The sequence below is a fragment of the Rhagoletis pomonella genome, unplaced genomic scaffold (genome assembly GCF_013731165.1).
Source record: "Rhagoletis pomonella isolate Grant_MI unplaced genomic scaffold, Rhpom_1.0 Rhpom_scaffold_00011, whole genome shotgun sequence".
Taxonomy (NCBI): Eukaryota; Metazoa; Arthropoda; class Insecta; order Diptera; family Tephritidae; genus Rhagoletis; species Rhagoletis pomonella.
The window spans coordinates 11,209,535-11,222,586 of record NW_023458565.1 but is presented as its reverse complement, the minus strand read 5'-3'; the positions used below and the strand labels follow the sequence as shown (position 1 = coordinate 11,222,586).

General features: G+C 36.1%; 1 protein-coding gene across 3 annotated transcripts; it reads right to left on the bottom strand.

Annotated features, from left to right (window-relative positions):
* Window positions 1–5,351: 5,351 nt before the first annotated feature.
* Window positions 5,352–12,792, bottom strand: LOC118746608 (transmembrane protein 209-like). Of its 3 annotated transcripts, none has more exons than XR_004993861.1 (10): window positions 12,682–12,792; window positions 12,326–12,624; window positions 12,139–12,252; window positions 11,835–12,078; window positions 11,608–11,756; window positions 11,424–11,551; window positions 11,069–11,300; window positions 10,910–11,007; window positions 10,429–10,843; window positions 5,352–5,495 (listed from the first exon to the last, which is right to left on the bottom strand). XR_004993861.1 is itself a non-coding variant. In XM_036480455.1 (9 exons), exons 1-9 carry the CDS (start codon window positions 12,702–12,704, stop codon window positions 10,484–10,486), a joined length of 1,647 nt encoding a protein of 548 aa, XP_036336348.1. In that variant the 5' UTR covers window positions 12,705–12,792; the 3' UTR covers window positions 9,686–10,483. The 3 variants fall into 3 exon arrangements, 1 of the variants encoding a protein (XP_036336348.1); XR_004993860.1 differs by lacking the exon at window positions 5,352–5,495 and adding an exon at window positions 5,514–5,537; XM_036480455.1 differs by lacking the exon at window positions 5,352–5,495 and having other exon boundaries at window positions 9,686–10,843.
* Window positions 12,793–13,052: the final 260 nt, after the last annotated feature.

Sequence of the window (13,052 nt, the reverse complement as noted above, 5' to 3'; positions counted from 1 at the left end):
GACAAAACTATCGATAATAAAACCGATAACAAAATCGATAAAAATATCGATACCCAAATCGATAACAAAAACGATAAAATTATCTATATATCTATAACAAAATCGATAACAAAATCCTTTAAAATATCGATGATTATATCGATAAGTCCCGAGAATACCGAAAATCCCGAAATAGTTTCCAGGTTGAGTCGCTGTGTCTCTATCTATTTATACCATCTTTTTTACTTGTATCCTCTTCTTTTTCTTAATATTTATCCTTGTATTAACCATTATGTTAACCATTTTCTTCATTTACATATTACCCTTCACCTTTGCCCTTATATAAGTAAAATATTTAAATTTACCTTGCTCGTGTGTGTGTGTGTTTGTGTGAGTGGTATTTAAACACCATACAAAACAAGTGGAGAGGGTTAATTCCGATCTCTGGTTATTAGAAATCAATTAATAAATCCCACACAAAGCCAAAGCCCAACTAATTGTGGGATTGATTTAACAACAATAATCACTCGCTTTCTGATGTCTACCAACAATTCAATTAAATTTAGCAAAACTTCGAAATTAGAGCTTCACATAACAAACCTGTCGCGCATTAACTGCTAATTTACTGATAAAGTCCAATTAAATAAAGCCAGCTAAACCAAGCACACACAAACACCTAGTAGAATTAATGGCGCAAGGACAATAGTGCCAACAAACATAACCTCATTAACGTTACAATTAAATTACCGGTTAATATAGCGACACCACAAAACCGCACAGATGACGGTGTGCAACAAAAGTGACAGTATGTGTATGTGCATATGTATGTATGTATAAATGGTTGTATGTATATGTATTTGATTGTAAGTGCATATTTGCACTTGCCACAAAGTGTAGATAGTACAGCCGAATAGCCAGTGAACCAGACTACAACTAGCCATTTAATTGTCCTCTGCCAAATGGAGCATGCGACAATCACCAAAGTATATAGAGCGAAAAAATGTAAGTAAAATGAAGTGAAGTAGTAGCAGTGCATGCAATAGTGCATGGCATAGTGCGGCGAGGCAGCTACATATGTACGCATGGCCAGCGAAAAGCAAAACACTTGCCGAATGCATATTGGCGCAGCTGTAAGGCACAAAAGTGTAAAATGAGAAAAGGAATCGCATCGACGACAACGATGCATTCACAGACAGACACGCACATTTACATGCATGCATACATACATACATATGTATATGTATATGTATATGCAAGTGTTGCACCAATGGCGGTAGCTGCTATGAAATCACGAAGGCACTCAAGGAGAAAGCGACGCGTGTGTGGTCGCTTGAAAGTGCTCAGCAAGCAAAACCAAAAACCGCACATGACCATATGACCATACCTCTTGCGTAAACAAAAAAAAAAAAACCTCAAGCAACAGCAAGCAATACCTTATGGCAACGAGTTCGAGGAAGTGGTAGGTATTAGGTGGCTGGTTGGATTCTGGCACTGCGACTGGCGGAGGGGCAAAAAAATATCACATAGTACGGGTACTTTGAGTGTTTGGCTAGCCAGTTGCAGTTGTAGTACTAGTTAAGTAACCGACCGCACAATGGAATTTCACACAAAATCACCGCGCCGTTCGCTCCCTGCTTTTATACACACTTCCTCCCTAAGCCACCTTCGCCGATCAGCTCGGCGATATAAACGGCATTAACGGCTGCAATTTAATTGCACTCAATTTACGCAATAACAGAAGAAACAAGAGCTACGCCAACAACAACAACAACTGCTACTACTAAAGTTTATGAGCTGACAACACGAGCGACAATAGCTGCCATTTGTTGTTGTACGTGTAGTAGTTGCAGCAATGACGACAGTCACAACTGCAACAGCACCAAACAGCAAACAAACTTCCTCTGGCAACTTCCTGCGGTATGGGACATCGGGAATTGTTTAACACATTTTCACTTCCGACAGGAGTGGGAGCAGCTTCAGCAGCAGTAGCAGCAGCTGTGATTGCCTGCAAGCGATGGCATGTGCGTGCGTGTGCTTGTGAATGTTTGTATGTACGTGCATTAGGGTGGTCCAAAAATGCATGTGAAAAAGTAAAGTGGGAATATTAATGCTTTGACTCCCTAAGATTGTTCTATACCCCACAAAAACCCACTTTTCGTAGAAATGGCATAGAATTATTGAAAATCAATATTTTTCAATCGGAAAACTTTATTTCTCTTCAAGAGACTTTGAATAAGAATACCCAATTATTTATTTAACCATTATTTAATATTAGCTATTTTCTTTAGGACCCCTAAAAACCCCAAAAACTTCAATGGGGGGACCTATAAAAAATTGTTAGTATTAAAAAAATTTTAAAACGAATAATTTCTGAAGATAAACAGTGTTTTTTGGTCGAAAAATATTGATTATCAAGAATCCTATACCATTTCTAAGAAAAATTGGTGCTTTTTTCATATAAAAGTTCCAGGTTGGTCGGGCTTTGCCCGGAGTGCATATACTTTTTAAAGTTTTCAAGATGTGGATAGCTTTAAAAAAAATATTTAAAAAAAAATTAGATTTCGATATCTATTAAGTAAATTTCTTACTCCAAAATTTAGGTGGCAACCCTATTCCGAAATACGCTGGAATGAATGGTACATATCTTGAACGTATATGTACTGTGTATAAACAAAAAAAAATTCTGATTGAAATTTGCAAAATACAAATTTTTATTACATAGAAGGGTGGCAATAATAATAATAATAGATTGGCGCTTACACATATGTTAGTGTTTGGCCGAGCTTCTCCTCCGATTTGTGGCGTGCGCCTTGATGTTGTCACACAAAGCGGAGGGGCCTACAGTTTTACGCCAACTCCGAACGGCGATTGTATTTTTATGAGAAGCTGTTTTTCATGGCAGAAATACACTCGGAGGTTTGCCATTGCCTGCCGAGGGACGACCGCTGTTAAGAAAAAACCTTTTTCTATATTTTTGCGATGTTGCTTTGACCAGGGTTTGAACCCAGGCATTATGGAGTGGAAGCGCGCACTGCTTACCAGTACACCACAGCGGCCGACAATCGCGGGTGGCAATCCTGATGGAAAATATTTTCTGACCAAAGTTCTCAACAATACTTTTCATTTGATATCCATATTGCGTTGTTTTAGATAAATTGTGTAGAATCGAAAATAAGTGGCAACCTTACACTATTATCCTAAGGGATAACATTTTGCATATAGGGAAAGCATTGCTTAATAACCTTTTTTTCTAAACAAACAATTAAATAAATATGCGATTAAAAATAGGTGGAAACCCTATTAAAAATATTTTTGAATTAGGGATATTTAAAATACCTTCCGTTTGATACTCATATTTTGATGTTTTACAAAATAAAAAAAAGAATGAGTAGTCAGATGAAAATGCGCCAGGATTTTTTGTATGAAATATGAGCAGAAAAGAGTGTTACTCAGGTGTACATGGCGTATGAGTAGCATTATTTCCAGCTCATTTTTCATACAAAATTTTTTGTGCATTTTCATTTGACCACACACTTCTTTATTTATTCATCGATTTTATTCATTCGTAGCTTGATTTTTTTTTTGTAAAAGAACAGGCTTTAACACAAATGACGCACATTGGCACCCATAGAACATTTTTGCTATAAACCTGTAGTATTTTTTGACTTCAAAGTAAAATAAAAACGGGTATGATATTTTTCGGTATAGCACAATACTAGGGATGAGTGCGTTAAAATTCTGACTTTACCCTTTTTTTTGGACCACCCTAATGTACATGCATATGTGAATGTATGACTGTGGCAAATGCGTGGCGACAATCTCCAAGCACTATTTTTTGTGGGCGTGTCAACTACTCTACGAGTATGTATTTTAGTGACATGGCGCTATATATATGTACAGAGGTACATAGGTAGCGTGCATTGTTCAAGAGGATGCAATTTTTTCTATCACTAACTCGAAACACTAGTTAACTGGCTTTCTGAATTGGTTTAAATGAAAGCACACAGTGTGTTACTTTCATGAAAGTTCACAAGCAAAATGTTAACTATAGCACATACATACATATGTACATACATACAAATATAGAAAGTTTGGACTTCTAATAAGTAAGAATAAATTACATTTTAAATTTACTTATCATCAACGAGACTTTCAATGTGTAATAATTTGTAGATGGAGTTCTAAACTGAAAATTATGGGTGGATTCGAGCTGTAATAAATGCGGTACATTTACATTCTTCTAATGAAAGAGCTTCCCGTTATATGCAAAGGTTCGGGCGACTCTATCTACATTACACGTTCGAGGAACGAAAGTTTGACAATCCGTCGCTCATCACCAGCAAATCAAATGCAACATAAACATTTTTACTGCGTGATTTCTGCACAATTTCAGTAGATTTTCAGTTGAGCATCAACAATCGAGCATCAAGAAAGCAATAAAGTTGCGATATTGCGATAAATGTTACGCTGCTCGAACATACTCTATTTTTAAACGGATACACATATGTATGTAATTTTTAAATAATAAATATTCAAAATGCCACTTCATTTCTTGCATTTACCGATACCATAATCAGTATTTTTATCGAATTATTTATTGACTTAATTAAGGGAACACATGTTGAACACATTTGATCATATTAATTTGGTCTATCGATAAATGTATCGATTATTTCTTTATCGTGCAATTTATTGATAGTTCGAGTTAACATCAAATCAACAAATGATCCATCTATAAATGGATCAACATATTTGTTTATCGTTAAACTTATCAATACACACACACATGCACACGATCTTCAAAGCTGACAACTCAAAATTACACGTTCGTCAGAAAATGCGAAAAACTCAATCTATTAGCACATGCTAATCATATGGGCAAGGAAGACTAACCGCCTTATTCCCATACCACTGACAAAACTCAGCGGCTGACTATTGCCTTTACTACTGCGCCTAATACTATGCTGCAAATTTATTTTAAGCTGTCGTATGACAATTGTCAGTTTTATTGTTATGACCTACTGAGTAAGTGACAAGGGCGAAACAATGTTTATATTGTGTTTTAGGCGCAGTAATTGTGACAATAGTCATATAATGAATTTTGTCAGTGATGTGGGAATAGGGCGGTAAGATAGTTAGGTTTTTTCAACAAATTATATGAAAAAATTCGCTCCAGCTTTTGCAGAAAGGTAAATACATCGTACAGTTCCATAAGTAACGTAACTCTCTTCTACTTACCGTTTTTACTGGCAGGCTGTAGATGTGTTTTTGGTTAGTGTGTTAGGCAGAGATCGAAAATAAGCGTCACCAAATGTCTTGTATGGTGTTGTTTACCACTGGCACAAAAACTCATCTCTCAAGCAAAGAGTGTTTCTCACCGTGGCATATCACTCTGCGCGATCTTTTTGTGTTTTCCGTTGTGGGTTATTTATCAACTGCTGAAATTCCCCTTAGGCAAAGACACTTTGGCAGGAACTTTTATTTTTAAGTGTCTTAATTTGTGGGTTATTGTAAGACTGAAAAATATAAGTGGTCTTAATTTGTGGGTTATTGTAAGACTGAAAAATATAAGTGGGCGTACTAAGTGGAAGCAAAGCGTTAGGTATTTCTTTACACGACATATATTTAACCATTACGGTGGTCCAAAAATGCATGTGGAAAGGTGAAGTCGGAATTTTTATGCTCTCATCCCCAAGGATTGTTCTATACCGAAAAAAATATACCCCTATTTTTTATTTTGAAGTAAAAAAATACTTAGAGGTCGCTCAAAAAAAACTTTTCGTGGAAATGGTATAGAATTCTTAAGAATCAATATTTTTATATCGGAAAATTCTATTTATCTGCAGGAGATTCCCAGTAATAATGCCCAATAGCTTATTTAAGATTTTTTTCTTCCGCCAAAACCCACAGAAACCCCGAAAAATGCAATGGGTGGACCAATAAAAAATCGTTAGTATTAAAAAATGGTTAAATAAACAATTGGGTATTATTATTGAAAGTTTCCCAAAGAGAACCAAAGTTTTCCGATCGAAAAATATTGATTTTCAAGAATTCTATACCATTTCTACGAAAAGTCGTTTTCCCCATATAAAAATACAACATTGAGCGCTTTGAGCGACCTCTAAATATTTTTTGATTTCCAAATAAAAAAATAGTGGTATACTTTTTTCGATATAGAACAATCCTAGGGGGTGAGAGTATTACAATTCCGACTTGACTGTTTTTGGACCACCCTAGTACACATACATGTGCGAATATTTATGACAAAGAAGAGAGCTAGCACATTCATAATATGATACACCGAAAATAAGTTATTTTATTTTATTGATAGAGAAAGGGATAAAGGCAAAGGTAAAAATAAAAAAATAAAAAATAATTTTTAGCAAAAAAAAACCGAAGTCAATTCTCATATAAACAAGTAATTTTTAACAAAAAAAAACGACTTAAAAAAAATATATATATATAAATATTTCATGATCTAATGATCGGATCTAAACCATGGGACCACCTCTGAGACACTACTTTTCCGATGCAAAAAGAATTATTGAAATCGGTTAACGTGGTCCAGAGTTATGCGGTAACATACATAAAAAAAATATATATACATATATATTCCCGTGAACGAAAGACACAAGATCACGCGGGAAGGAAAGAATGAAAAAAGTTATTTTCCAGCTGCCGAAATCTCGACGCCATCTTTGTTGTAAGAAGTAAACAACGAAGAGAACGAAGAAAACCGCGAAATTGTTGAACGCATGAATAATCATTTTTATTACGCAAATTCTTTTATAAATAATGCCGTTGTGTTAAATTATTCTTTATCTTATGTGTACACACGTTGTCACAGGCGAAAATGAAGAAAATTGCAGTAAAAAGCCACCACCAAATTGTAAACAACGAAGAAATGTAAACAAACGGCTAATGTCAAAATCGTTAAACTTTTTTATTTAAATGCGATTCCAACGGGCTACTCTCCCGCCCGCGTGATCTTGTATTTTTGGTTCATGTATATTCCGATGAACTGATAACCTCCTCCTTTTTTGGAAGTCGGTTAAAAACAAAGATACGTAACCTCTTCTGTTTGGTGGGTTATTTTTTCTCTTAAATAGTGACGGTTATTTTGGGACACTTTCAAAGTGGAGAGGGATATTTTCGACCTCTGGTGTTAGGGTATTTTGAATAAATTGTAATAGAAATGGAAGAAACTGTAAACGATAAGAGCAAATGCCAAAATACAGGTGATCTCAGCTGTAGGCATTTTTTGGCAATCAGCTGATAGTGTTTAGTGTCTATGTAATGTTTATATTTTTTTATTTTTATAAAAGTCTAGCACATTACATAACCGGCCCCACATAAATCCACATGTGGGGCATTCCAAAGTGACGGCTGGGACATTTTAACACGTTTTTGCTCGAAATTTTAGTAAATTCTCTTTAACCATTGATTTGACAAGTGTCAAACTGTTAACACTTGACGTCAGATTTCAGTTTAATACGAAGCTGATGTAGTGTAAAATTTAGTTACATAGTAATTTACACAGAAATTTAACATTTTCCAAGCGTGATGGCTGGGACAACGACGACACCCGCTTCTCTGAGTTGTTGGAATTGTTTCCCAATTTTAGACAAACTATAAATATTTCGTTCATAGCTACTTTCTCGAATGTAGTTAGTAGAATGTTAAGACCCATTTTATCTTTTAATGGCATTTTTTATATTTTAAAATTAAAGAAAAAAAAACTTATTTTTGCTTGTGACGGGTGGGACAATATTTTGTGACGGGTAGGACGAGTCACCTTTGAGGAGACATAGTTCGTGAGTAAAATGAAAACTGCCGGTTTGATGTGAATATTTATTATATTTTTAATAACGGGATCTCATTTAAAAAATGGGAGACTTAAGAATTTGTATGTTACGTAATTCGTATGTTACGCATTTATAAAATGGTGAAAAATAAATGAATAAAAATCTAAAGATTTACGGCTCTATTCTGTATCACTGACAAATTCTTGTCATAGTTTTCATTACGGAAAAATATATGAAAAAAGTTTATATTTGTCAGTACAAATTGTTTATCACCGACACAGAATTGGGCTATGACCTGCCTTATTGTTTTTACAGATTTAAACACAATTTATGTAATTTATTTTTTTATCTGAGATGTGTCTTCGCTGGAATTGCCCATGCCAAGCTTCTTACAAAAATTATAAAAATTCAACAAACTTTAACAATTACACCTAAAAGTTTAAAACTTATTAAAAAAATTTACATTTTAAAATTAAAAATTTCATTAAAGTGTAGTAGGTTAAAGTGCAAATATTAAGGCGCTACAAAATCACGTTGATTTATAATACTTTTTTTTGCTGACGGTAAAATGACACTGAAGATGGCACAACGCCGAAACCGGTTTGTCTCCAAATCAAATTTGACAAGGGATGACGGAAAATCGTTCCACAATACATCATACTCCTACCCTGTCGGAAACACAAACAACCAAAAAGAACCAATAAAATCTCTTCTTAATCCTCTTTCGGGTTTTCTTGATTCCTAGCTGCTCTCCATTCGGACCTCTGTGGAACTCGCTGAGAACGTCCGGAACTTTTGTTCGCTTTCCAATATTCGATGCAAGCAACCAGATATCAGCTTCAAATTATCGCATTGTGTCCAGTATGCCTTTGCGATTGGGCATTCCGCTGACACTTCCTCCTTTTCACTATTTTCCTTTATCGCTGAACAGCCTCCCTCATCACTGTCAATTTTTGCCCAACTAACCGCTTCCGCACTTGGTGAAGTCTGCTGGGTTTCTTCTTAGAGAAACCGTTTGCAGACTGAAGTTTTGTTCATCTTCTTCAACCCTGCGTTTGCGTGCTGCTGAATCGTTGTACCTGTGGGAACCTGTCCTACATTCGCGGGAAAAGTGACCTGGTTTCCCGCAAATAAAGCATTTTCCAGCCCCCCAACTTCATTGGAAGCGATTTCTTGAAAGGCCGCTCACATTAGGTGATTTTTGCTTTCAATTGAAAGTTGCCAGTAAAATTGCCTCATATAAGCACCCCATAGGTTGGAAATATAATCGGCGTAACTATTTCATTTTGTATGTTTACAGTTATCAGCCAGATCGGTTAATATCCCAGTCGTTGTCAAGTTCCACTAACGGTAGCCCTAAGAAACGTGCAGCCTGTTGTTGTTGTTGTAGCAGCATACAAGTTCCCCAAAGAGTTTTTGGGGAGTGTTGCTGGAGTGACAGTCCTTGGCCAAATATAAATCTGGGTCGTTGCGGTTACGTAGACCCGACTGTCGTGGGAACGACAGCGTGCAGCCTCAATAGGGTCGGTCCACAGGGACAAAGGCGTTAGAGTTATCGGGTTTTCCGGGCATACGAAAAAAGATCTTTCGAGTCATGGGGTGTCTCTCTGCATGCCGGACATCTGCGTTTAGTCTGCTCAGGTATGAGTTTAACCTGCTGCAGTAGCCAGAGCGAAGTTGGGCTATTGTGGTTCTAGTCTCCCGAGGCAGATGAAGCTCCGTCTCGTCAATGACCTGGTTATCAGGTTATCTGTGTGTGTGTATCTTATTGTTGTAAACTGAATAAAAAATATAATAACCAAATAAGTGACCGAAACTCAAGTCCTTATTTTTAACAAATCTTACGTAATTGAAAAAATATATATATTTATAGAAATAAAAATTTCTTTTCATTTTCCTTCCCTTAAAACACTGTTATCACTTTAACAACGCTTTATTTTATTATGCTACACAACAATTTAGTTTACCTTCAGCCACTTTCCATTTATGTATGTTGCATGATTGTATTTGGTATGCATCTGCCTTTTGCTGTTGTGGCATTGCGCGCTGTATTTCAGCCACAAATCACTCCAGTGACACGATAAATCCGCAGCACAAAAACGATTAATGTCCAAAAGAATGTACCATGGATTTGCGATATAAATCAGTAAATCTCTTTAATTAAAAGTTTACGCGAAAACTACTTGCAAAATTATTGCTACTACGAATTTTTGCGTGACATACGTAAGTAGTACGTACATATTTACGTGCGAGTGTAAGTAATCTCATGTGTCCTCAAAATTGCTTTCTTGGTTTCATTCTCATTCAGCAGCTTTTAATATTCAGATTCACATGAAGCATTCTTACTTTTAAGCTCTTACCAAAAAAATAATTAAAATAACCTCAAGCTTATATTTGGCTCCATAGGTTGTTTGGCAATTAACTTCAAATTATTTTGTACTGGGAGTCGAGACAGTATGATTAAGCCATACTGTTAAAACGGCCTTAATCAGCTCTCAACAACTTAATTTTAAAACCGTAGAAACTTATATTTTTTGTTAACAAAGTAGAATGTAGTCTAAGATTTAATTCAATCCACATGTCAAGTCTTAATTAGTTACTTAAGTGTAATTGTATTCATATTATAATAATGCTTACGACTTACATATGTATGAGTATGAGTGAGGAAAGCGTAAAAATTACTTGGCTAAATCCGATATTCAGCTTTCGATGACACACAAGACATTAATGCCGCTTTTACCAAGATTGACACCTTCCAAAGCACCTTCCTGATGGGTCTTCATGTAGATTAAAAATTGTATGATCACATAGAAAAGATTATTACGATCGTAGGCGCATGTATGAATTTCTTTATCACTTATGAAATTAAAACGTGGCTTCTGCGGGTTCGTACATAGTATAGCGCAGTGTGCTTTATTTTGAACAAGCGCTACCGTTTCCTTGGCAGAACGTTTCTCCTTGCCTATAATCACATAACGACTGAAGAAGGGGCGACCACCACCTTGTGGCAGAGGCATTAGTTGACTATCCATGTAAACGCAAAATAGGTGAAACAATATCTGAAAAAAAAACAGTAAATGTATATTATTACAATGCACTTTGGTTAATAATGGTGGTGGGCTTACAGCCGAATCAGTGGGTAGATGCTCATCCCATTTTAGACCATGGTAAGCTGCACCTGAGTTCCAGCGGTAGTCAGCTATGCAAGAGCCTTCTGCCAAATCTATATAAAAAATTCATTCAACTAGTAATTAAGATGTTTGAAAGTTTTGTTTTTAATGCACCTTTAATCCGCTGTACTAGATACTCTTGATTACTAGACATTTCCAAAAATGGCAGAATCAATGGCAACATTGGCATGTACTGATTAACAAATTGTTGGTTTTCAACAGTTTTCTTTAGGCGCTCCAGTCCAATGCCACCCATACGCATATCAGCGAATCCACGATTCTTAAATGACTCATCTATGTTTTTAATTTCTTTAGCTAAACGCTCCAGAATGGTTGCAGACATCCACTGAATAAAAGAGAAAATAATTCATCAACACAGTTTTGTAATATGCAACCTTATTATTAAATATGTGAGTTCCCGAAGTGACAATCACGCTGTAAGCCATGCCAAGGCACAACTCTAACTCACCCTTCGCAAATTGGCCACATATTGCGATAGTTTTTCAGATGAAATACGTCTTATAATCTCCGAATTGCTATCCATAAATTTGAGGCCACCATCTTCGCTTGCTGATTGTTTACTAGGTATGGAAGGCGCTACAAGTATAATTATTCTTTAAAAATTTATACATATAAAGTTTAATTTTGCTTACTTGTCATTGGAGCCAATTGATAAATGGAAGTTTTTAGCATATTTGCTGCTGTATTGCAATAGTTCCAGAATGAATTCACTGAACCTGTATTATAGTGATGGCTCACATCGGCTGTGTCGTTCATGCTTTGCTCATGCATAGAAAATTCTCTACACAATGAAAGGAAGTTGGTAACTAAGTAGGCGATATTCAAAGTAAATAATATATTACTTGCCCACTTAACTTACTTTAGATATTGTTTTAGGGTCTCTTTATCTGTTATCAGCTCCTCACGCCTGTATTTAGGATAAGATTCGATCATGGGATTGGTATTGTTTAAACCACTAGTATTTGCTGGAAGCGTGAGTGATCTGTTGCCCATAGAAGAATTCCAGGACGCATTATGCGGTGCCGTTTGTTGCTGCGGGCTAAAGCTGGTACGTGGCGGCGTAGTGCGGCTGTAACTCCAATTGTGAGACATGGCAGCGCGAGCTATACAAGCATGAAATCATTAATAAATAACAAATAAACATAAAAAATCTATTTATTTACAGTCGTTAAACGATGAATGCCAGCTTAGAAGAGTGTTGTTGATTTGACTAGGCGCCAAATCATCGCATGATTGCTTTTTTCTTTGCGCTGGTGGTGTAACAACAAATGAGGAATCTGCAAGCCAAATAGATTGCAATATATGTATGCATATTTACATATTTCTGTCGATAAATGCCTCGCTACTTACCACACTCATCAAACTTGAGTAAGTTTTTCTGTTCCTTTGTACCCAATATCGGATTTGTATGGAATAGGTAGAGAAAGTACTTTAAGAAGCATGAAAATGCTCCAAGTCCCGATAGCGCAGCCGCCAAATATTCTACATAGTACCATTTGGAGTACGCATATGGACACTGATTAGATATGTCGAAAAGCAGGATTGCTAGCAGCACTACATTCAAAGAACCCCAACGCAGACAATCTTTGGCGCGTTTTGCACGCAGATGCAAATCCAGGCCGCGTTCCACCAATCTGTTCGGCGAGCCGCTGGTATGAAAGTTTCGTTTAATTCAAGTCAACTAAATATAGTCCAAAGAAGCTCACCAATATTTTTGTAAACACTGCATTGCTTACGTGTAATTAATACGTAAATAATTAGTAATTTAAAACAGCAGGGATATAAATAACTAGTTTTGCCCAAGAACGACCAACTATACCGAAATTTTGCGCGTTTAATCTCAGCTGTTTTTCGCTATGCCGCTTTTGAGGTTATTGAAGTGTCATCTGTAAGTTCCACAAAATCCACACGCCGCTGGCGCCATCTGTTGGTTACAGTCGCTGACCAAATGCAATTATTAATAAAGCAAATTTTATTTTTTAAAGAAATTAAAATAGCCAAAAGCAATCAATCAAACTTTTATGAAAGAGAAATAATTGCAATTTAATTGGCTGAACAATAGTATTTGCGGTCACCT